Below are 26,072 nucleotides of genomic sequence, written 5' to 3'. Positions count from 1 at the left end.
GTCTGAAACCTGCCTAAAGTTACAGTTGATAAGAAATGCATTAAGATCTACTTAAGGATTGCTAACACGTTCAATGACCACCAAATAAATATCCTGAATAGACTTCTAAATAGACACAGAACAAGCTTGGATTGGTGAATGTTATTACTACATGATGAATCACATGACCTGGGTACAGAATATTTGAATAATGTGTGTTTAAATATATGAATACGTTCATAAATGCAGAAGTTTCCAACAAACATACTCCTTTAGCAATTTTAAAAATAATGGTTGTGACAGACAGAGTATTTGTGAATGATAGCTCAAATAATAATGAAGTATATTAATGGGCAACGATGAACACCTTTTCAAGAGATGTTATCAGACGAAATGGGAAACCCATATTCAACAGACCCCATCTCTCGAGTATTATGTCCCAAACATGTAACGGTCCCTACCAAAATTGCAAACGCAGTAGGCACCTGACTATGTCTGGTTTTTCAAAGTAAAAAAAAAAAAAAAGAGAGAGAGAGAGAAACAAATCAGTCAATCAGTCATTGAGTCATGACTGAATGGCAAAATAAGTGTTTTCCTGTCATATGGATATACTAATTAATAACAAATTTTCCATGAGTTCAGAAGCCACCTAGAGTACCATCAGTCATGTGCCAAGTCTGTCATTACCTCGCGAATGAAACCCAACCCAGCTAATGCATGTTTGAAATCAAAATGGGTTTTGGCAAAATCAGTGACAACGTGATTTTGTTGAAGCTCTAATATGTAATTATTGCAAAAATTACAATGGTGCACCATAATAAATTGAACTAAAAAAGACAATGACCCAAACATGAACTAAAAATCTATTGAGAAGAAAAGCAGTAAGAAAATTTTCATCCTATTCAATTGGTTGTAAGCTCGTTCCTTAACTTCCAAATGGTGGTCATGTAAATGTTATTATTATTACATGATATATCACATCATCACCCGGGGACAAAATATTTAGCCACCGTTGTACCAGCCTGCAATAACTAGATATTGTTTATGTGCATATATGAGTTTATCCATAAATCCTAAATACACAATTAGAGTAGAGTGTTTCCAACATAGAACAAACATATACCTCTCCTTTTCCAGTTTTTATTGTTAAAAAGAGGGATCAGAAACTATGTATTTGTGAATGATGTGGGGTCCAGATGTAGCTCAAATAATAATGAAGTATATTAATGGGCAACGATGAACACCTTTTCAAGAGATGTAATCAGACAACATGGGAAACCCATATTCATCAGACTCCATCTCCCAAGTATTATGTCCCAGACATGTAACGGTGCCCACCAAATATGTAAACACGGTAGGCCCCTGACTATGTCTGGTTTTTCAAACTAAAAGAATAAAAAAGCAGGCATTAAGTCGTGACTTAAGTGGCTTATGATCAGTTTTCCTTTCTTATTTACCATCCTCATAAAATAATTTCCTAGTAAAAACAAGTTCAATAACTAACATGTATGGAGCTTATTGGATACTAAATTGGTATTTAAATTATAAAGCAAATGCAATGACAAACTAGTCACAGGTGACTTCAAAATATAAACTGATATCATGAAAATATTCCCAAAATTGAATACACCGAAGCAAATATATAAGGATGAGAAAGGAGTCCGAACACAGGATATCTATCAACTATCTTAAAAGTGATGGATTCTCTCTGCTCAAATAAACAGTACAACTTAGATGATACCAATTTTGTTGGCAACATCCAATGCATCATAATCTGGAGTCAACCGAACATAGGCTTTCTTCGTACCATCAGGCCTGCAAAAGAAAAGAAAGGACAAAAGAGGTTAGTATATCAAATACAAAGGTAATCTGTTCAATATTATACTGTGTGCAACACCGATCTTCTGAAGCACTATAATTCAAAAGCAATAAAACACACTTTTTAGCTTCTTTCCTGAGTTTTAACAGATTCGTCTTTATGGATTCAAGTAGATAGATTTGGTAACTACTAAACAAAACCAACAGGCAAAGCAACTAGTGTTCGAGCTCTAAATTCAGTTGGGATATGTATCAAGAAACATGTTCAACAATAAAAATTTATATATTGCAGACCAAGACAGACTGTCATGTCCATTACCTGATCAAAGTGTTAACTTTCTTGGCCTGAATATCATACATTTTCTTCACAGCATCTTTAATTTTCTTCTTGTCAGCACGGAGATCGACAATAAAAACAAGTGTGTTGTTATCTTCAATTTTCTTCATTGCAGACTCGGTAGTTAGAGGAAATTTAAGAATTTGATAATGGTCCAACTTGTTTCTTGGTGTTGCACTAATGCGAGGATATTTAGGGTTCCTTTCCCTCGACAATGTCTTTGGCCGGTGAAATGTGACAGTTGTTCTGATCTTCTTAGCTTTCTTCTTAATCACTTGACCAGATTTCACAGCCTTGGCAGTCTTCAAGGCCTGAGCTTTGGGATCAGCTTTTTTTGCATTATCACCTGCATAATAATTAAATATAAAAAAAGATCATTTCCATGAATTAAAAATTTCATCTAAGCTTCTAACATTGAATCTATCAAATATAGTCAACTAGAGACGAGAAAATAACTAGCAGATGCCAGTTATAAGTTTTGAACGGAAATTGGTTAGGAAGTGCAACACGGGACTTATGAATCAGTAGTTAAATGGTGACGATACACAACACCCTTAGCAATGTAGTATACAACAAAGATAATGCAGCACGTATGCAATCTATTCTGGTTCAATACTACAGTGCATAGTTCAACAAGCCAACATTTTTTTGTTTTGCAAATTGCAAGTATCTCAGGCAATCACATCAAAGTCCTAACACAGGTTTGAATAAAATGCAAACCTATTTATTCACTCAAAAACTATTGAAAAGGGTCTTGTTTCCATGAATCAAACATTGGCATCTAAGCTTATCAAAGATGGACAATTAGAGACCAGACAAGTAACTAGCTGATGACGGTTATACATTTTGAACAAAAATCGGTTAAGGACTGCAACACAAGACTGATGAATCAGCAGTTAAATGGTGAGTTGACACAATACCGTTAGCAATGTAGTATATAACAACGATAATGCAGTTCTTACGCAATCTAGTCCAATACTAGAGTGCACAGTTCAACACGCTAACATTTTTTGTTTAGCCTGTATCTAGGCAACCACTCGAAATCCAAATAAAGGTTTGAATAAAATGCAAACCTATTAATTCATAAAAATAAAAAAAAATAAAAAAAAAAATATTGAAAAGGGTCTCATTTCCATGAATCAAACATTGTCATCTAAGCTTCTAAAATTTTACATATCCATCTAGCAAATGAGTGCAGTACTGTCTTATAAAAATGAGTGGTTAACAGGTAACACAATACTCTTGACAGTGTATAACACAATACATACAAAAATGCATTACTTATACAATCCAATCCAATTCTACAGAATTCACAAAAAGCAACCATTTTGGTTTAAACAATGTGTCAGCAAAGCACTCAAAATAAACCGATCAGAGCTGAAAAAATGCAAACACAACTCGTGCAGAAATTGTAGGAAAAAAGGCACAACTACACGGTCATATTTTCTTTAAATCAGGGTCTATTTGGATTGACTTATTCAAGTTTATCTACTAACATAAACACTTGTGAGACTGTTCGGGAGAACATATAAAAACAGCTTATGACATGTTCATAAGCTGATTTCAGCTTATTTTCAGAATTTCTCCAAGATATCTTGTAAAAAAAACTTAAAACTACTGAAAAACAATTTCAACTTAATTCTATCTTTTGTTATGCAAATAGCTCATACATAAGAGAAGCTCAAAATTTAGCTGTTTATCCAAACAAAACCTTAGCCATATATCAATATCAATTTATGGACTTTAGTGTTATAACTACACAATAAACCAAAGAGAACAAAATCAAACAAATAGATCCCAAAAAATGCATTAACCATGTGAACCACATCAACATTAGCAAATAAATAAATAAAAAATCACATTTGGACCAAAAAAAATTAACTGCTAGAATCAAAAAATTAGCAACTAAATCATAAATGATAACGATTATGCAGTGAAAACTAAAAACTCACCCTTTGGAGGAGCCATTGAAAATCTTACAAGTTCCTGTTAAGAAAAATAAAATGCATTAGAATTAGGATTTCAATTTGGTAACTAGAAATTGATGAAAGGAAAAGGAAATTGAAGAAATGGAATGAGATAGAAATTCAGAAACCTTGAAAATGGAAGAATGGGTTGTGCAGCTGCAGAAACTAGGGTTTCGAATTGGAGGAGGAAGATGGCTGTTGATTTATAGAGAACACGGAATTACGGGAATAACCTTTTGAAAGCAACGGAGGCTTTTTGGTGTTAGAAACGAAGATTTTTTTTACTAAACGGTAATTATACTAAAAATAATTAAAAAATTAATATTGTCGAATATCTCTTGTATATAAAAAATCTACTAAATAGTTGAATTGTTCCAGTTGTGAATTTTATTTGTTTATATATGTGAAAACAAAAATTTATGTAAATATATGAAAAAGTCGATATGATAAAATTTAAAAAGCTACTATTTTCAAAAATATCAAAATTAATGTAGTGTTTCTATTAGATAACTTTTTATGTTATTTGCAAAACATCGTTCAATGTTTGCACGGCTTCCGTTGCATATTTTATGTGCTTATATATGCGGAACAAATTTTATAAACATATATGAGAAAGTCGATATGGTAAAATATTGAAAACCCATGACTATTTTCAAAATATAAACATTAATGTAGTGTTTTTATTAAATAACTTTTTATTTTATATGCAAAACATCGTTTAACGTTTAATATTTGCACTGCACCCAATGCATATTTTATGAGTTTATATCTGTATAAAAAAATTATATGCATATATGAGAAAGTTAATATGATAAAATTTTGTAAACTCGTGACTATTTTTAAAAAGAAATGAGATCGATAAGAATATCAAGAGTCATGACTATTTTTAAAAGGGAATGAGATAAGAAGATCAAGAGTCATGACTCCTAGGTTCCTTCATTCCTTGCTCGATTTCTTTTTACCAGAACGTCTGTAACTACTATGTCTCAAGCTTAATCAATGATAAAAACCAATTGCTTTTTCAAAAATCTCAATTTCATCCCACTATCATTGCCAAGACTGTTGCAGAATTCACAATTGAATTTATCATTGCAGTGTCTTCGGTAACAATCCCCACCACACCTCACACGATAGAACAATGGTTTGTCACGAATCATGGACTCCCAGGGATAAAGGTCATAGTGATCAGCAAGGAAGAGTGCATATGTGTATTCATGAGGAAGATAACCATAGAGACTCATAGGAATAGATTTGATAAAAGATATGAATGACTACAATATAGTGAGGTATTTATAGGAGTGAGTTGGAGTAACTAACTCCCTAACTAATTTGCTTGCTCTCCAAGCTAACTTGCTCTCCAAGTTATCTTCACACTATATTCTAATAGTCCCCCTCAAACTCAAAGTGGGAAAGCTTACCAATTTGAGTTTGAAATACAATGAAAATTACAATTTATTCTTACTGAAGTAACGAAGTAAAAAGGGAGGAACACAAAACAGCTTCTGAACACAAAAAACAGCGTATGCTTCTGAACAACAAAGAATGCTTCTGATCAGCTTCTGAACAGAGTATGCTTCTGAACAGCGTATGCTTCTGCTTCTGAACAACAAAGAATGCTTCTGGAAACAGCTTCTGGAAAAATGCTTCTGGAAACAGCTTCTGAAACATGCTTCCGGTAACAGCTTCTGGAAAAAGCTTCTGGAAACATGCTTCTGAACCAATGCAGAAAATTGATGCTGAAAACGGCTTTTCCAGAAAATGCACTTCTGTGATTCTTGCGATTGTCCAAACGCAATTGCTAAATCAAAACCACTTATTCCGAACGCGTTTTTCCAAAAAAAAACACTTTTCCAAAATCTGATTCAAAATAACTTCTCCAAAACATGCTTATGGAAAGCTTCAGAACAGGAAACAAGAAACGTAATTCTATGTTGTAAATGCAATTAACCAAAAGTGCTTCTTCAAACTTGACTGTCTCGAAGATGTGCCACCGTGAATAACCGTTTTCCTTCCTCTATCCCAAGGTATCCACCACAAGCGAAATCGAATTTATTGGAGAGTTTTGGAAACGAAGAACAGTGAACACAAATTAAATCTTCTGTCGGGATCGAAAACGACGATTGATTCGTCATGTAGTTCGAAAATGCGAAGCTGATTGTTGATGGTGAAAACAAGTTGTTCATGCTGTTTTCCGACGAACAACCACGAGGCAAAAGGCCTCAAGGCGGCGGCGCCGTAAACAGCGCTCCTCAATCTCACCGGAGCAGTGTGTATGATGAAGTCTTCCGATGCTTCAGAAACAACGAAATCAGAGCAGCGATTCTTCAATTCAGGTTCAAGAACTTGCAATTTCTCATCATCTTCGTGCACAACTAACATAGAATCATCATCATCGACGATGTTGTTGCAAGAAGTAATAAGAACGCAAGAAATCTCACCAATCTTGACGGAAAATCCATCGAATTTTGGTTCGATTGAAGGAGTAGAAACCAGAATGATAGGAGAATCGAAACTGTCGAATCGGATGCAATCATGAGAAGCTGAAGGTTCCTGAATTGCAGGAGCAGAATCTGCGTCAACTGAATCTTCATCTTCATCCCTAGGGTATCGCTCTGATACCATGTCACGAATCATGGACTCCCAGGGATAAATGTCATAGTGATCAGCAAGGAAGAGTGCATATGTGTATTCATGAGGAAGATAACCATAGAGACTCATAGGAGAATCAATAGATTTGATAAAAAATATGAATGAGTACAATAGAGTGAGGTATTTATAGGAGTGAGTTGGAGTAACTAACTCCCTAACTAACTTGCTTGCTCTTCAAGCTATCTAGATAACTTGCTCTCCAAGTTATCTTCACACTATATTCTAATAGTCCCCCTCAAACTCAAAGTGGGAAAGTTTACCAATTTGAGTTTGAAATACAATGAAAATTACAATTTATTCTTACTGAATTAACGAAGTAAAAAGGGAGGAACACAAAATAGCTTCTGAACACAAAAAACAGCGTATGCTTCTGAACAACAAAGAATGCTTCTGAACAGCTTCTGAACAGTGTATGCTTCTGAACAGCTTCTGAACAGCGTATGCTTCTGCTTCTGAACAACAAAGAATGCTTCTCGAAACAGCTTCTGGAAAAATGCTTCTGGAAACAGCTTCTGAAACATGCTTCCGGTAACAGCTTTTGGAAAAAGCTTCTGGAAACATGCTTCTGAACCAATGCAGAAAATTGATGCTGAAAACGGCTTTTCCAGAAAATGCACTTCTGTGATTCTTGCGATTGTCCAAACGCAATTGCTGAATCAAAACCACTTATTTCGAACGCGTTTTTCCAAAAAAAAACACTTTTCCAAAATCTGATTCAAAATAACTTCTCCAAAACATGCTTATGGAAAGCTTCAGAACAGGAAACAAGAAACGTAATTCTATGTTGTAAATGCAATTAACCAAAAGTGCTTCTTCAAACTTGACTGTCTCGAAGATGTGCCACCGTGAATAACCGTTTTCCTTCCTCTATCCCAAGGTATCCACCACAAGCGAAATCGAATTTGTTGGAGAGTTTTGGAAACGAAGAACAGTGAACACAAATCAAATCTTCTGCCGGGATCGAAAACGACGATTGATTTGTCATGTAGTTCGAAAACGCGAAGCTGATTGTTGATGGTGAAAACAAGTTGTTCATGCTGTTTTCCGACGAACAACCACGAGGCAAAAGGCCTCAAGGCGGCGGCGCCGTAAACAGCGCTCCTCAATCTCACCGGAGCAGTGTGTATGACGAAGTCTTCCGATGCTTCAGAAACAACGAAATCAGAGCAGCGATTCTTCAATTCAGGTTCAAGAACTTGCAATTTCTCATCATCTTCGTGCACAACTAACACAGAATCATCATCATCGACGATGTCGTTGCAAGAAGTAATAAGAACGCAAGAAATCTCACCAATCTTGACGGAAAATCCATCGAATTTTGGTTCGATTGAAGGAGTAGAAACCGGAATGATAGGAGAATCGAAACTGCCGAATCAGATGCAATCATGAGAAGCTGAAGGTTCCTGAATTGCAGGAGCAGAATCTGCGTCAACGGAATCTTCATCTTCATCAATGTCGGAAGCGGAAGCGGAAGCATCATCATCTTTATCCCTAGGGTATCGCTCTGATACCATGTCACAAATTATGGACTCCTAGGGATAAAGGTCATAGTGATCAGCAAGGAAGAGTGCATATGTGTATTCATGAGGAAGATAACCATAGAGACTCATAGGAGAATCAATAGATTTGATAAAAAATATGAATGAGTACAATAGAGTGAGGTATTTATAGGAGTGAGTTGGAGTAACTAACTCCCTAACTAACTTGCTTGCTCTCCAAGCTATCTAGATAACTTGCTCTCCAATTTATCTTCACACTATATTCTAATATGGTTGTCTCCTGAATTTGGGCTTTTAAAACTTAATGTTGATGCTGGATGTTTTAATGATGGGAGTGTTGGATGGGGAATGGTGCTTCGTGATCACAATGGTGATGTATCCTTTGCAACCATGCATAGAGAAAGAAAGGTTATCAGTCGAAGCGTTGAACCCACCTTAGCCGAAGTTCTTGCCCTTCGCTGGTGTCTGAACTGGATTTTAACTTCCAACCAAGATGGCCACTTTTTAGTTGTGTGAAATGCCTCCAAGGCAAAATTCAAGTTGCTTCCATTAGTAATGTTATGTTAGATTGTTGTGACATGTGTTATCTAGTTTGTCTAATTGTATGGTAGCTTTTATTAAAAGATGTAAGAATGATGCAACCCATAGTTTAGTGGGATTAGCTAAGCAAAATGGTTCCAACTCTTGGGTAGGATTTGTTCTAGAACCTACTGCTAATGTTATTTGTAAGGACAAGGTCCATCTTATCTGAATGAAATATGTTTGAAGTAAAAAAAAAAAGAGATCTATATTTGATTTTGAAACTGAAATTTGCTTCATTATGAGTCTTTAACACTGATTATATCATTTTGATAAATTTGTTTCTTTGCAGCAAAAAGGTCAAGAGGAAGAGTCAAAAAATCGATTCCTTTTCCAAGAATTGATAACGGTCATCCCAAAAAAATTTGTCTGGCTCCGCCACTGACAGTAGGTTGGTCTTAGTATTTTTTGTTATAGGCCTACTAAAATAATGACACCCCTTCAAAATTATATTATTAGAATTGCTTAGTTTATGCACAAGGAAAAAGCTTAAGCAAAGAATTTAGGGTATCAAAGTGAAGTTAAAAAACATTAAGTTAAATTTAAAACATAATAAATGGCAAATTAATTAATGTATAACAACACTAATAGGAACCATGAACAATCTGGAGAAAAAAGTTAAAAAAAGAGAGTGGTAGACATAAATCTAAAAAACAATACAACACACACAACCGAAGATAACATTGCCAACTATTTTTTTCACAACTTACCGAGCCTAGCTTAGTTCCGGTAAATAATTATTTTTTTGTTGATTTAAAATGACCTAAACACAAGTTCCCGCTCCAAAAACACAAACACCAATCCCTTGACAAGAAAATTCATAGCAAACTCCAAACTAGAAACCACCAATGAAATCATGAGGATTGTCAATCATTTGAAATAAAAAAAAAAAACTTATCCCTCTAATTTTTAAGAAAAGTGATTATGATAATCTAAAATAAGCTAGCATGTAAGAAAAATATATCAAATATTATTTAAATTAGGGATCAAACTTAGACACTCATAAAAAATAATTTGATTTATAATTTAAATTGAGAGTTTTACTTTTAATTTAGAAACTCGAGCGTTATGAATATTAATTAAAGAAAAAAAATAAAAACATGATTATTATTATTAATTAAAAAATAAACATTGAATATTAGATAACTCATACACAATTGATTTTTCCTCATGAATGAAATATGAATCTTATAGTCATTCATTTCAATCACCAATAACATAACCAAGCATTTTATGTATTAAATATGACTCTTATAGTCATGCATGTCATATGAGAATAAATATTATATATGTTAAAAATACAAAGTGAGTGTAAACTATAACTCATGTTATATTTAGTAGTGTTCGGACGGGCACTCCTTCTTGTATGTTCGCTCTTTTTATTTCACTAATGCATATAAATTGCGACCAATAGTTTTTATGAAATTTTGATTAAAATTATTCAGTTTTTTATTAAAGTTAAAGGTATAGGTAATACATATTTTTCACTTTCATATTGTAACAAACAATACTTATCTTTTCAATGATACCAACAATATAATTAATATAATATAAATTCTTATCTTTTTGAATGACACCAACAAAATAACATTCTAATTTGTTAAAAAAAAAAATAAATAACATAATAATAGTCAAATATACTTAAGGGTATAATTGAAAGTGAAAAAACCAACTCAAAATCATGTATTCCCTTTACATATAGTATAGACGTATTATACATCTATTATGTATCAAATAAATATTTTTTTAAATTATTATTTTACGGACAAATTATAAATTACATCAGTTAGGACGTTGAACATAGATAAGGAAAATTATTAACAGTAAGTTAGATGAGAAAAATTACATCTATTCTTTTGTATTTTTTTCTTATTTCTTTTTGCATACATGTTTAAAAATAAAGACATTTTTGCAAATTAAACCAAAAAAAAAAAAAAAGATATTTTTGTGAACGTACGAATACCAAAGATTATTACCCATTTAACTATTAATATATACTTTTTTTTTAGGGAACTATTAATATATACTATTATTAAAAGTTTAATCCTCTTTAAAAATTTATGTATACTATATGAATTACTCCCTCCGTCCCATAATATAAGCAAAAAAAAAATCATTTTCTTTGTCCCAAAATAGAAGAAAAAAGACAAACTTTTATTCTATTTAATCTTGTTTTTTTAAAAAAATCTCTTTTCCAAGAAAAACTTTTGTTTATTCTCATAAAATTAAATGCAAATTACATTCAATTTTCTCTCTTTTTCATTTTTTCCATAACTAATAGCCAATGAAAATTGTTTTTACATCTTCCTATAAAACTTTTTTCAAAGAAAACACAAAAAACTATACTGCAAATTCTTATGTTTTAATTTTCTTAACAAGTGTGATTTTTTTTTTTGCTTATAATTTGGAACGGAGGGAGTACTACACATATTGGTGTCTTATCTCATCCAAATTGTGTTCAAAGTGTGTGACTCTCTTATGAATGACATTAAGGTTCACACTTCACATTTTTTTTTGATGGCAAAAGCAAAATGACATACAAAGAATAGAGGGCTTCCCAACGAAGTTGACACTCCACTCTAAGCCTACGTATGTCAAATGCTCATATATATTAATAAAAAAAAAGAAAAAATACATAAAACTGGGGGGACATAAAACCTGACCCAATGAATTCAAGTGAATCAACCCTAACGGAAATTAGAACTAAGATCAACAGTACACTCGATTAAGCCTTAGTTAAAAATGATGTTTGCAAACACCAATCAGGTCTATAAGTTGGCGGCGAATGAACCGACCGTCAACATTTGAACGGATCACGTACCATTAACCCCTTGCACCATCAGCAACAAGCATTAACGAGATTGAAGACCATATCGATTAATCAACGTTAGACCAAGATGAGTTTCTCGCTACCTTCCACCACCAACGTAAGGTTGTTATCAACACATCATTGTTCGGCCATCAACACAAACGTCTGTAATTTAAATCAAATCCCCTGAAAAATTTAGATGCTTCCTCGAAATGACTACAAAAAATGTAATCATTCTTATTAAAAAAATAACTGAATAAAGTAACTGAATTTGTGTAAAATGATTGGCCTTAACTATATAGTGTCTTTTTATTTTTTATTTTTTTACGAAAGTTGCGTTTATCTTAAAACTTATAAGTACAATTTGACCTATATTGAAAGAAAAAAAAATGCTGAATTAACATTATTCAAAATCCTCAAAAAAACTGTTCAATATGAAGGTAAATCTGAAGTCTAATATATATTAAAAAAATAAGAAACTGTTTTGAGTTTATTATTATAATGAAGATTGATTTTTTTTTAATAAAAAAAACCATATCTCAAAAGTAATTTCCATGAAAAATTATTTCAAACTAGTTATGTAAAATTGTTTTTAATTATTTTCACATTTCATTTTTTTATATAAGTTGTAACGATAAGATAAAAATTATTTCACGTGTCCAACTTTATAATGTCCAACTTTATAACGAATTCCCCTAGAAAAAAGCTAGTCAGACTCATCAACAGACAAACCCAATGCCGATGTTTAATGAAAGTCCTAAAATGTTCGAAATCACTTTGAAAAATAAAATTATATAGAGCATAACCATAGAATTCTCTACCTTTTGACAACTCGATTTCTTCTTTTTATCTTTTATGTGACTATTTAATGTATGTTGCATTTAAACAAACTTCAAGGGAGGTTAGTGTAATTTTCCTTTGTTTAAAAAATGTAATGAATCCTAAAGGGGCTATCAACCATATCAAAATCCAATCACAATCCAAACTCGAAATCTCATTAAATATATATTTCTCACATTTAATACTAATGACTAAATTCCAACTTAATTAAGTTGGTTGGGTGTTGGCTCGGGACCTTAAACTGTGCTCTTTTCAAGGTCTCAAGTTTGATTCTCCCCAATGCCAATTCTAGTGAACTAGTTCAGCTACTTAAAAAAACATCTACAAAACCTAATGGACTAAACCCTAAAAAATTACTCTCATAATTGTAACATAACCTAATGGACTACCAACCATATCAAAAACTAATCACAAATGAAGAAAACTTATGAGGAACAACAAATTATATATGTATAGTACTACCTATTTCATTATGAAAATGGAAAGCACGCATCAAAAGCCATCAAATAAAAAAAAATCAGCTTAACCACAACAGTTTTGGCTTTGGAATTGGATCAGTCCAAGATTATTAGTAGTCTGCACATATATAACATTGCAAGGGATTTCTAAAATAATAATTGGCATAGTTGTCTATCATACAAGCATGTTTCAGTAATTTACAATGTACAACTAAAGCTATGTGAATTTTATAAATGAAGAACTTTTACAACATCGAGCTATTCTATCAATTCAGAAATTCTCAATAAGCGATACATTTAATGAAGGACCTGAGATTTTTCTTCCTCCATAAATAACATGAGAATATTTAAAAAAATCAGTATGTTGAAAATACATGTTTAGGTTGAAAATGTTAAAGCATTGTAGAATCATCAGCCAAGCTACAATGGACTCATTAAATGGCAACCTCCTGAAAGCAACATATACAAAATAGTAAGTCATAAGTGGCATAAAATTGAATGCATACACACAAAACAGATGAGGTGATGAAGTGAAGGGTCACACACACACGCAACCTAGTTTCCAACACTATCCAAAAGAATTCACATTCAATCATTCCTGAACATTTTTTAATGGTCAATTCTATTGTACGCACAGATGAGACAACTCTTGCATCATGCACAAGTTAGCTTCTACAATTGGATCAATAAATTCTACCCTTGAATTAAATGAGATATGATGTGATTATTGATCCAATAGTGAAAAGGACATGTGTGCATGGTGTAAAACCATTTTACTTGTGCATGTTAGACAAAGCCTTTTTTAATAGGTAACAATCTTTTGATCCTTGAAACATGATTAATAGGTAACAATCTTTTGATCCTTGAAACATGAAATTCTAGTAAAATAAAGACATTAAATGGTAAGTATTTTTCTTATACTCGAATTGATATACATGAAAAAATGAGGTAGGTTACTTTCATCAAATAATACATGAAAGCATAAAATAAACTAAATTACTCGTATATTCAAACCAATAATACACTAATATATGAAGTTATGCCTGCCCCGATTTTCTTATTAGAACCTATGTTCAAGATAACCCTAAATTTGAAGATCAAACAAACAACATAAGTCCCGCTCCAAAAACACAAATACCAATCCCTTGACAAGAAAATCCATAGTAAACTCCCAAATTAGAAACTACCAATGAAATGGTGAGGATTGTCAATCATTTGAAATAAAAAATTTATCCTTCTAATTCTCTAGAGAAAGTGACTCTGATAATTTGAAAGTTAGTTAGGGGATAAGAAAAATATATCAAATATTAATCAAATTAGAGATTAAACTTGGATACTCATAATCAATAATTTGATTTTAAACTTAATTTAGTTAAAGGCTTAAATGCACTTTTGATCCCTCTATTTTTACTTAATCGAAATTTTAATCCTCTATTTTTAAAACACCATTTTGGTCCCCCCTATTTTATATTTCTTGAGATTTTTTTGGTCCTCCGTCAATTTTGATGATTTGTCACTCTAATTAATGACACGGCTGTGATGTGGCATGTGTGTGTTGGTTTCTCATTTTCCATATCATTTATCGTAATAATTAATTATATACATAATAAAACTAATTGATTAATTATTAAAAAAATAAATTAAATTATAAAAAGGAAGGGAATTAGATTGGGGAACCATGAACCCTAATTTCTAAAATCCTCGATCTTCATCCATCCATCCATCCATCCATCTCCGTCTTTTCCAATCAAACCCAACAACCTCATTCTTTCTCGTTTTTTAAGCACATCACCTCTTAGATCAATGGATGAGAAGTGGATTCTAGCACATAATTTGTAAGTAACTTCATGTGCCAATTTCCAAAAATAAATAAATATTAGACCCACTCTGGACCCCTATAATTCCAGACCAGCGAAAACAATTAGGCATTATGTAGTTGCTGAACCTGCGAAATTCTAAAGTAAGCAGATTATTTTGTGTAGCAACTCACTAGTCTCAACCCAAGCAAGAATGTCATTAACAGGAGGGTAGCACGCCACCATATTTTCCAATATTCTCTCCAAATATATTTATTATGTATATAATTAATTTTTTTTAGGAAATATGTATATAATTAATTGTTAATTATTACTATAAATGACATGGAAAATGAGAAATACAACACACGCATGCCACCTCACTACCACATCATTAATGAGAGTGACAAATCATCAAAACTGACGGGGGGACTAAAAAAATATCAAAAAATATAAAATAGGGGACCAAAATGGTGGGTTTAAAAAATAGAGGGATTACTTGTAAAAAAAAAAAAATAGAGGGATTAAAATTTCGATTAAGTGAAAATAGAGGGATCAAAAGTGCATTTAAGCCTTAATTAAATTGAGAGTCTTACTTTTAATTTAGAAATTCAATTGTTACAAATATGAATTAAAAAAGATAATAACATAACAATTTATTTATTTATTTTTGACAAAAATAACATAACAATTATTATTATTAGTTTTAAATTAAAAAATCAACATTGAATATTAGATCGCGCACACACACTTGATAAAAAAAAAATATCACTCACACACAATTGATTTTTCCTTATTCTCATGAATGAAATATGAATCTTATAGTCATTCATTTCAATCACCAAAAACATAACCAACTGTCTTGTGCATTAAATATGACTCTTAAAGTCATGCATGTCATTTGACAATAAATATTATATAATGTTAAAAATAAAAAAGTGATCGTAAATTTTAACTCATATTATATTTAGTAGTGTTGAGATGGGCACTCCTTGCCCGTCTGTCCACTCTTTGTATTTCGCTAATGCATATAAATTACGACCAAAAGTTTATATGATGTTTGATTAAAATTATTTGGATTTTGATTAAAGTTAAAGGTTTATGTAATAGATATTTTTCACTTTCATATTGTAACAAATTATACCTATCTTTTTCAATGATACCAACATTATAACAAATAGTATAATATAAATTCATATCTTTTTGAACAACACCAACAAAATAACATTTTTATAGTTAAATTTATTTAAGAATATAATTGGAAGTTAAAAAAACCAGCTCAAAACTATGTATTCCTTATTTTTTTTTAGTGGAGTGTCGAGAGTTTGAACCCTTACCCCTACATATATCATTCCCTTTATATATAGTATAGATGTATTATACATCTATTATATATCAAATAAATTATTTTTTAAAACAATTATATAAAATTTATTACTTCACAAGACATATTATAAATTACATCAATTAGGAATTTAAACATATATAAGGAAAATGATCAACATTAAATTAGATGAGGAAAATTACATCTATTCTTTTGCATTCTATTATTTCTTCTTGTTGATTGCAAATTGAACCAAAAAAATTGCGAACTTACGAATACCAAAGATTATTACCCATCTAATATTAATAAATATATACTATTATTAAAAGTTTAGTCTCTCTAAAAATCTAAGCATAACATTTTGGTGTCTTTTGAGTTTGGGACCCGTTCTTCCAAATTGAGTTCAAAGTCACCACTCCTTCACACTTCACACCCTTCTCGACAAAAATGTTAAGGTCACATTATCCTTATCTTCCATCTCCGATGTAAGAATACATGACACCAATTATCCCTACTCCTCGGTCCTCATCCTCCACCTAATACAAATTTAATTAAAAATATTTTTAAAAGACATAATTGCCCTTAATGGTAGAGTTTTTTTTTTGCCGTAACTTGAGAATTTTTTTTCTTTCCTTTTTCTGCATGATTTAGTACTAAAATTGTGCTTAGCTTAGAACTTAAGAAAAAAATCTCCCCAAGTAGGATTTGAACCTATAAGTAAAATTTGACCTATATTAAAAAATGTAGAATAAACATTGTTCAAAATCCTCTAAAAAGACTGATCAACATCGAGATTGATTCTTTTAATAAAAACCATCTCTCAAAAGTAATTTCCATGAAAAATTATTTTCACATTTCATTTAAAAAAAAATTGTAACGATATGATGAAAATTATTTCACTAGAAGGTGTGTCCAACTTTATAACGAATTCCCCTAAAAAAAAACTCCAATGAAATAATTTATCAAACTCGAAGAAGCTAGTCAAACTCATCAGCAGACTCGTCAGCAGATAAAAGCATTGGACGTTGATGTTTATTCAAAGTCCATGATCTCAACATACTATTTGATCTAAAGACCCCAACAAGGTCAAAACTTGTTTCTTTTTTTAAATCCAAAGACAAAGTCGGTATTGAACACCAATAGTTATGTGACCACAACTGTGGTTACGATGGTGTTAACATTAAGGTTGATAATGGTATGAACATTATCAGCATGATTTCAACATTAGATCAACCCAGAATGTGCGTGTTGATATTCTTCCAGTTGATAAGACTAACATTAAAGTTGAAAATGGTATGTGGACATTATCAACATGATTTCATCATTAGATCAACTAGAAGTTGCGTGTTGCTATTCTTCCAGTTGTTAAGACTGTTTACAAGAACTTCTGATACAATGTTAATGAGAAATATTCCATCAAATGTGATATTGTATGTTGATTTCTTAAATAATATCGGGTGTTTTGTTATATTTTGTTTTTCACTTGAAAATTGTGTTGTAATTGGGAAGAAACCTACAAGGAATTTACTAAAAAAAATTATTTAAAAAATATAATGAATCCTAAGGTACTACTAACCATATCAAAAACTAATTACCATCCAAACTTGAAATCTCATTGACTATACAACTTGAGTTGGTTTGATGATATTGACTTAGGCCTTCAACTATGATCATCTCAATTTGGAGCATTGCTTAAATGGAGCATACATGAACTCTTCTTTTGAGTTACTGTCCCCAAAATTATTTTCTACTTGCTTTCACACACAATCAATTTCCATTGTTATCTGCTATCTTCCCTCACCACACATGCCTATCAATTCCCAATCAAAACAATACACCATACAATATGCCTCTCTATTTTCTTCACAGATCTAACAAAATATATTATCACTTTTTGATTTCTTACTCATATAAGATCTTTAATTTATTGATCTACTCCATGCATCAACAACACAGGAAGAGCTTTTGGAAAAAGATCCGAGTCTTTTACATTCATTCATTCTAGATCTTGCCTTCAACAAAAATTTGATTTCAGTTGATTTTCTGTGTTTTGCTTCTGCTTTTGAAGTCCCCTTAATTGGATTTTTTTTTTTCTTTCAGATATGAGCTTTTTTTTTTGTTCTGTATTGCAACCCGTATGAATTTATCCGTATCAAACCCGTATGAGTTGGTTTGATGATATTGACTTATTCAACTGTGATCATCTCAATGTCTCAGATTCGATTCTCCCCAATACCTATTCTAATGGACCAGTTTGGCTACTATAAAAACATCTTAATTCGATATTGTGCGCATAATTATTTATATACACTACCAAACCAAGCACACACCCATCTGGTCAAAGATTTAATCTTAACAAGGTCATACAACTCGGTAAAACTGTGCAAAAACTACTATAATTGTTTACAAAATATAATAAAGGCTTAATTAATGATTTGGTCCCTTAAGTTATTTGTTGGTTACATTTTGGTCCCATAAGTTATTAACGTTACAATTTGGTCCCATAAGTTATTAACGTTACAATTTGGTCCCTTAAGTTATTTGTTGGTTTCGTTTTGGTCCCAAACTACTCCCTTAACTCTAATAACTTATGGGACCAAAACGAAACCAACAAATAACTTAAGGGACCAAATTGTAACGTTAATAACTTATGGGACCAAATTGTAACGTTAATAACTTATGGGACCAAAATGTAACCAACAAATAACTTAAGGGACCAAATCATTAATTAAGCCTATAATAAAACATAGTGAACTACCAACGATATCAAGAACTAATCACAATCCCAACTCAAATTTACATTATACATTTCTCACATTTAACATTCAACACGTCTTCAATAAGATTACCTCACATGAAGAAAACTTATGAGGAACAAAAATTAAATAAGAAAAAATACTAGCTATTTCATGAAAATGGAGAGCATCCATCAAAAGCCATCAAACAAAAGAAACGTCAGCTTAACCATATCAGATATGGTTTTGGATCAGCCCAAGATTATTAGTCTGCACATAAGTAACATTGCAAGGGATTTCTAAAATAATAATTGGCATAGTTGTCTATCATACAAGCATGTTTCAGTAATTTACAATGTACAACTAAAGCTATGTGATTTTTATAAATGAAGAACTTTTACAACATCGAGCTATTCTATCAATTCAGAAATTCTCAATAAGCGATACATTTAATGAAGGACCTAAGATTTTTCTTCCTCCATAAATAACATGAGAATATTTAAAAAAATCAGTATGTTGAAAATACATGTTTAGGTTGAAAATGTTAAAGCATTGTAGAATCATCAGCCAAGCTACAATGGACTCATTAAATGGCAAACTCCTGCAAGCAACATATATACAAAATAGTAAGTCATAAGTGGCATAAAATTGAATGCATACACACAAAACAGATGAGGTGATGAAGTGAAGGGTCACACACACACAACCTAGTTTCCAACACTATCCAAAAGAATTCACATTCAATCATTCCTGAACATTTTTTAATGGTCAATTCTATTGTGCACAGGGGAGAAAAGTCTTGCATCATGCACAAGTTAGTTTCCACCATTGGATCAATAAATTCAACCCTTGAATTAAATGAGATATGATGTGATTATTGACATTTGTGCATGGTGCAAAACCATTTTACTTGTGCATGTTAGACGAAGCCTTTTTTAAAAGGCATCAACCTTTTGATCCTTGAAACATGAAATTCTAGCAAAATAAAAATATTACTCCCTCCGTCCCAGTATAACTAAGCCTTTTGCTCATTTCACACGTATTAAGAAAAAGTGTATAAATGAAAGAGAGAGAGAAATGGTTTTGAGTGTCTTTGTTAAGTATTGGTGCATTCTTCTTTCTCATAAATGTAAAGTAGAATGTATTGAATTGTGAGTGGTGAAAATAATATTAATTAGAGTTATAATTGGAAAAAAGAAATTAATATTGTATTGAAAAGTGAGATGAATCAATTTTTTTGGGACAATATTTTTTTGCATTATGGGACGGAGGGAGTAAATGGTAAGTATTTTCACACACGTCTAAAGAAAATCATTAATTACTTTATTTACAAGGTAACAATTTTTTTTTTGAACCAAGTGTCTTTATTGCGGTAAGAGTTACTCTTACTGGTAGGTGGAAAGAATAATTATACTTGTTGATATAGCTAAAATATAATAAATGAAGACATTGTAGAAAAAATGCAGTTAATTCTCTACTTAATATGAGAAGAAGTGGGTAGATGTCATAACAATATGTAACATTTTAAAAAGTTTTCCTTTTCCATAGAGATTTAATGTATTATCCCAAACTTAAAAACCAATTTGAGTATCTAAAACAAAAAACAAAGGTAAGACTAATGCAACTGTGTTCAGAATGGTTAGTTCCGATAGTCACATCGGACACGAGTCATCTGCAAGTGCAAAGTTCATAATTTTGCTCCTAAGACTTTGTTATGGTTTTCATGGTATCAAAAGACACAATCATGTAATTAAAACAATGCAACACTCACTAAACCACGACGTTAAGTGTGTAAAAATGCTATTTAAACCACGACGTTAAATGTGTAAAAATGCTATCAACAGTTGATAACAACTGTAGGAATTTATCATGATAAATTAGTCAAAATAAAGCAATATAAATAAATTAAAAGCTCAGAAATAATAATGCAACTGCTAGGAGGATTCGATTCAATACCTTGCTGGATTTCTTTTCCCACGGGAAATCAAACTAGAGCCTTCAAAATTGACATACATAGAAACAGCTGCAGATGAAGGAAAGGTTATGAAAATTTACTTGAACTCAGGTTTCTCCGAGTAACTCTTGTGCTACAATGAACTCAGTAGAGCAAGGAACTCTTGCGGTTCTTCATTCTCTTTAACAATCTATTTTGGAAGAGAATAAACATCAGTATGAGAATTGAAAACATCACAACAATCCACAGTGCATGAAGCTTAATTCAATCTTCCGTGAAAATAGAAAAAATGAAATGAAGATTATAACATAAATCAACAAAGGCTAACACAAGAAAAGGTTGCTGAAGGGCTTTTATCAACAAAGGCTAACACAAGAAAAGGTTGCTGAAGGGCTTTTGTTTACTACACCTTTACAACAATAAATAAGACTGATTGTGAATTACAATTAGCAACTTTTAAACCATTTAAGCTGATCATCAATTTCACCCTTTTTTGAGTTTTTTCTTTAAAAAGTAAAAAAAATGAATGTGGTTTGTGGATAAATACATTCCAAAAGAAGGCCAACCAAAAATCTTAAAAGGTGAATGAAAATTGAGAAAACCTCAACCCAAACTTACAATAGGTTTAGTTTATGAAGCACTGACCCAGACACAAACATCATTCACGACAATGACACAACACAGATAAGTTGAGAAATAAAATATAAAATAATGGAATACATGTGACGGTGTCGACACATGTCTGACACCGACACACCTTCAATATGAAGTATTAATGCTAAATAGGGTTTTGTTTGAGAATTCACTGCATCTTATATTAAATTATCAATCCCACTCTGAAATGGAAAGAGGTACTTCCCGTTTTGGGAGCTAAAGAAAATACTGCAACGTTTTTGGTAAAAAAAAGTATGAAGTCAATTCCATTTCGTGCATTTATACAACATCAGAACAGTCCATTTATATTATATATGAAAGGCATGTCATGATTGATGTAAATTGATTATAGTGTGGAGTTATAAAGTGTGAGGTGATAAAAGAGAGATCAGATCACATACCTTAGTGACTGTATTGTGCGGCAAATTAAACTGAGCAAGAAGATCACAACCAATTTTGTTCCAGTCAACTGCCCCAATCAAATCAGACCGTCTATCACTATCTAACCAAACCTGCGAAGCATCCAGTTTGAAAGAACTCCCTATCCAAATATACAAAATGTTTCTTGCATGCATATGTATGCTTGGAGAGAATACAGCAAAAGCAGCCTCTGAACCCAAATGAGTTGCACCAAATGCCTCAATCTTTTCTAAACTTGGCCAGCGATATACTAAACTTTGTATCTTACTACATTGCGACGAGCCACTCTCGTAATCACCCTTTGATGATGCAGACTTCAAATCTTCTCCAGATAAACTATCTACTGAAGGTTCAACACAGTTCCTGAGAACTGATGGTTCATTGCAGCCCACGCTATCAGCAATGTCTGGACATGAAGCTGGTTCACACTGTTGAATTGAATTTGTACCTCCATTTTTGACATTAGCGGTGGACTCGAACAAATATTCTATACTGTCTGAATCTTGCACACAGCTAAAGTTGCTGTTAGCAAGAACACCATGTTCCCGACTGGAAGGAATAGTTGATGGTTTATCTATTACTTTTGTGTTATCATTCATGAGAGGCAACTTCAAAGATTTCGATAAACTACCTCTGCGTTCAGCAATGGAAGTTGATGGTTTTTTCAATGGTAAAGAGGCAGATCGAGAACATAGATGTGGCGATAACTTGACACCATGGATATCTGTACAGTTAGACACTGGTTGAGAACTATAATTTGACAAGAGGGACAAATTAGAGAAGCTAGACAAAGATGACGATACTGGGACGGGAGTAAAAACGAGAGAGGAAGAATCTGGGGATAATTCTAACAACAACTTTGAGTGATTGCTAGAATCAGAAGAAATGGAATCTGGAGAAACAAAAGGAGGTGAAGAGGAAGATGATAAAGATGAGTCAGTTGACAACATTGATGGTGATGGAAATGAATTTGCAGATGTATGAATGCACAACATGGAATCTGAATAAACCCTCGGTAATGATAACTTAGGGGCTGAGAGAAACTCCTTCACATCAGGACAGGAATTTTTCCGCCTTAAAATACTCCAACTACTCTCTCTTGCAGGAAGATGGGTTTCATGATCATTCTCCGATGATCCAAACGGAGGCACAAAACCTCCCACGATGGCTTTTCTGAAAACTTCAAAATCAACATCGAACGCATCCACTTTCCTCTCACCAGGAAAAATTCTAACACTTGATTTGCAACTTTCTACTCTACTCCCAGACATGTCCATCAAAGGCAAAAACTTTGAAAAAGCATCCCAAAACGAACGTGGTTCCTCACCTTCCTTAATCATGATAATCGATCCTTGCACTCTCTCATACCGGACAATCTGATCCGCAGCCCCTCTAGCATCCCTTTCCATGATAGACGCACAATACTTACCAATCCAAACATATAACGCCGAAGGAATGTGCACAATAAACACACCCCTAGAATCCAAAGCAGACAAAGACGGATCCGTCAACATCTTTGGAACAAGATGCAAAGGGTCATACGGCGAGTGAGGAGCAATCCTATACATTCTCAACAACGAGCTCGGACTAAGTGGAAACGCATGAACCCTTTTCTGACACTGCAACAACTGACAAGCGAAACCCATATTCGGATCGGCAATGCCCCTCGCCGCCTTCACAAACTGAAAAGCATCATCGAAACTCTGCCCTTCCCTCCACATAAGATAAGCAATAACAAGAGACGTCGACCTCGACACCCCTTGACAACAATGAACAAACACCCTCCCACTCTTTTCCCTAACATCCTCAAAGTAATCAAACACATCATACAATATACTAGTAATATCCTCACTAGGACTATCTTGTAACCACAAAGTCCTATACACAAAATCACCTTTAAAATACTCAGGACACACAAAACCAACACAATTCAAAACATGAGTAATCCCATTCCTTTTCAAAATCTCTCTATCTCTAGCAACAGCATCACCACCAAGATAAACATGTTCAGCAACTTTAGAACATTCTTTATCAAAAAAAGCAATTTTATCTCTCTTCACAAGTCCACCATTATTCCTACTATCAGGATTATTATTCTGCTGAATTGTAGACAAATCAAGTTTCAACCTTTCACCATTATTATTACTACTATTACTATTACTATTACTACTACTGCTATTACCATTACCTCTCCCACCAGGAGTAATAGGTGGTTGTGGCCACTCCCCGATATCATCGGAACTCGCTTTCGGCCACTCATCTAAACTCCGGCGAGCAATCGAAAGCGGCTGAAGGGGCGGCAGACATGATGATCTTGCCTTGCAATTCTGCTGTGACCTTGGCGTCAAAGGCGGTGGAGGAAATCTCCGGTTAGTATTATCTCCACCACCACTGCCGGAATTCGGATCGGTGAAATTCGATTCCGGTTCACCGGAAGGATTTGCGGCGGCGGAACGGGCGGAAGACCATGAAGCTGAACGCCAAAACATTTTCCGGGAATTTGAAAGGTGGCATGGAGCTCGAGCATCGTCGTTACCCACCATGCCAAATCGATTCGAAATCGAAACAATTTAATGGGTTTTGAAGAAAGATTCAAACTTGGTGGAAGAAATTGGAGAATTTTCGAACCCTAATTCTTGCTCGGAACCCTAGAAACTAGGTTTTTGTAATAGAACCAAAACGGTGTCGCATTGATGAGAATTTTGTGAAATTGAACCGAAGCGATTTATGAATGAAGTAAGTATTTGAAAGAGAAAGAAATTGGGAATATTGAAGTGAAAAATGGATAGAAATTGGGAAGAAAGAAAAATGGAATTATTTATTTTTTAAAATTTTATTTTGTGATTTTATAATTTAGAACATGATGAATGAAATTTGGGATTTGATTTTGAGAGATGGGTTTTGATTTTGAAAGGTGAATTGGGATTTTGGAATTGGGAAAGAAAGAAAAAGGGTGTTTGAGTTGTGAATGAGCTAAGGGGAAGTGGCTTATAGGAGGGAAGAGAAAGGTTGAGTTATACTAAATAGTATTTGTCATGAGTGTGAGAGTCTTAATATTTTAATGTCATTTTTTTGGTCAAAAATAAATTAATTTTATACCTTTTGAGTTGGGTGTTTTTTTTTATTCTTTCTAAATTTCTTTTTAGTTGTGTATGAAGGAAAACAGTTAATGGTCATGATGATGGTCTTGCAATGCAAATCTATAAGTTAACATAATCTATATTTAGAATAAAGTATAAATTATATAAGAAGTTTTAGTCAAACATGAAACTTGCTTAAATGATATATTTGGTTGTTTAAAGGAAAATAATCTATACATAACTTTTTTGATGTTTTTATGGCTTGTTTTTAGTATAAATAATTGCAAAGATTGGATTCTCTTGTAAAAAGAATCTTTAATTTAAGTGAAATCTAAATCATCGTCAAAAAAATATATATATAAATGATTTCCTAAAAAAAAGAAAAAAAAAATATATATATATATATATAAATGATTAATTAAAAAGGAATGGAAAGTGAGAGTTTTTTAAGTCCAAAGACTAAAAAATATAAGAATATGTTTGGCATACACAATAAGCTATTTTTATTTACGTAGATTGACAAAATGACAAATAACCATTAAAATTTACACACACAAGTGAATGGACCGGGGTTTTAATCTCAGTCATGGGATCCGGCCTAGTAATTTTTTGGCATTTTTCCGGTTGAACTATGATTTGTGGACGCATAATAAGCTATTTTATAGCTAATAGTTTGTAGTTTATTTTTTTGGTGTTGACCCTCCGACTCCCAGAAAAAAGAGTCTATAGTAATCATGAGTTCGGTCGAAAGGTAAGTAATATCTCACTAGAATTGTTTCACCCAGAAATCGAATTCACGATCTCTTGAACAATCCGTCCTTTTGTATAGTTAATTAAACAATTGAGCTCAATTGGTTAGTTAATATTTTGTAGTTTATAAACTCACATGAATAAAAAAGACATGGTTGCTAACCGCCATTTTTTTCAAAAGTTGATAGCTTATTTTACTAACTTATAACATTTTTATAAACTTAGTAAAATCGCTTATAGCTTAAAGCATATATCTTTTTTTTTCCTCTCAATTTGCGCGCGCGCGCACACACATGTATGTGTGTGTCTATATATATATATATATATATATATATATATATATATATATATATATATATAAAAGTTAATTCAAACACTACATATTCAATCAACTATCAAATATGAATGATTTTCCATACTGGTA

General features: G+C 32.5%; 3 protein-coding genes across 4 annotated transcripts; all 3 read right to left on the bottom strand.

Moving 5' to 3' along the window:
* Positions 1 to 1,538: 1,538 nt before the first annotated feature.
* On the bottom strand, positions 1,539 to 4,346 carry LOC146904968 (large ribosomal subunit protein uL23y). The gene is made up of 4 exons (XM_085722769.1): positions 4,230 to 4,346; positions 4,087 to 4,120; positions 2,117 to 2,480; positions 1,539 to 1,794 (listed from the first exon to the last, which is right to left on the bottom strand). The coding sequence occupies exons 2-4, from the start codon at positions 4,100 to 4,102 to the stop codon at positions 1,710 to 1,712; spliced, it is 465 nt and encodes a 154-aa protein (XP_085578895.1). The 5' UTR covers positions 4,103 to 4,120; positions 4,230 to 4,346; the 3' UTR covers positions 1,539 to 1,709.
* A 1,804-nt stretch (positions 4,347 to 6,150) lies between these two features.
* LOC146904967 (uncharacterized) lies at positions 6,151 to 6,819 on the bottom strand. The gene has a single exon (XM_085728409.1). It carries the CDS (start codon positions 6,817 to 6,819, stop codon positions 6,151 to 6,153), a length of 669 nt encoding a protein of 222 aa, XP_085584535.1.
* Positions 6,820 to 13,079: 6,260 nt separating this feature from the next.
* MKP1 (mitogen-activated protein kinase phosphatase 1) lies at positions 13,080 to 24,810 on the bottom strand. Of its 2 annotated transcripts, none has more exons than XM_085723073.1 (3): positions 21,800 to 24,810; positions 20,747 to 20,934; positions 13,080 to 13,384 (listed from the first exon to the last, which is right to left on the bottom strand). In XM_085723073.1, the coding sequence occupies exons 1-2, from the start codon at positions 24,359 to 24,361 to the stop codon at positions 20,878 to 20,880; spliced, it is 2,619 nt and encodes an 872-aa protein (XP_085579199.1). In that variant the 5' UTR covers positions 24,362 to 24,810; the 3' UTR covers positions 13,080 to 13,384; positions 20,747 to 20,877. The 2 variants fall into 2 exon arrangements, with proteins under 2 accessions (XP_085579199.1, XP_085579200.1); XM_085723074.1 differs by lacking the exon at positions 13,080 to 13,384 and adding an exon at positions 19,072 to 19,391.
* Between the last annotated feature and the right edge of the window lie 1,262 nt (positions 24,811 to 26,072).

The sequence above is a fragment of the Medicago sativa genome, chromosome 7 (assembly GCF_051527215.1).
Source record: "Medicago sativa cultivar Bolivia chromosome 7, Bolivia_mono, whole genome shotgun sequence".
Lineage (NCBI taxonomy): Eukaryota > Viridiplantae > Streptophyta > Magnoliopsida > Fabales > Fabaceae > Medicago > Medicago sativa.
This window is presented reverse-complemented; position numbering and strand designations above follow the sequence as displayed.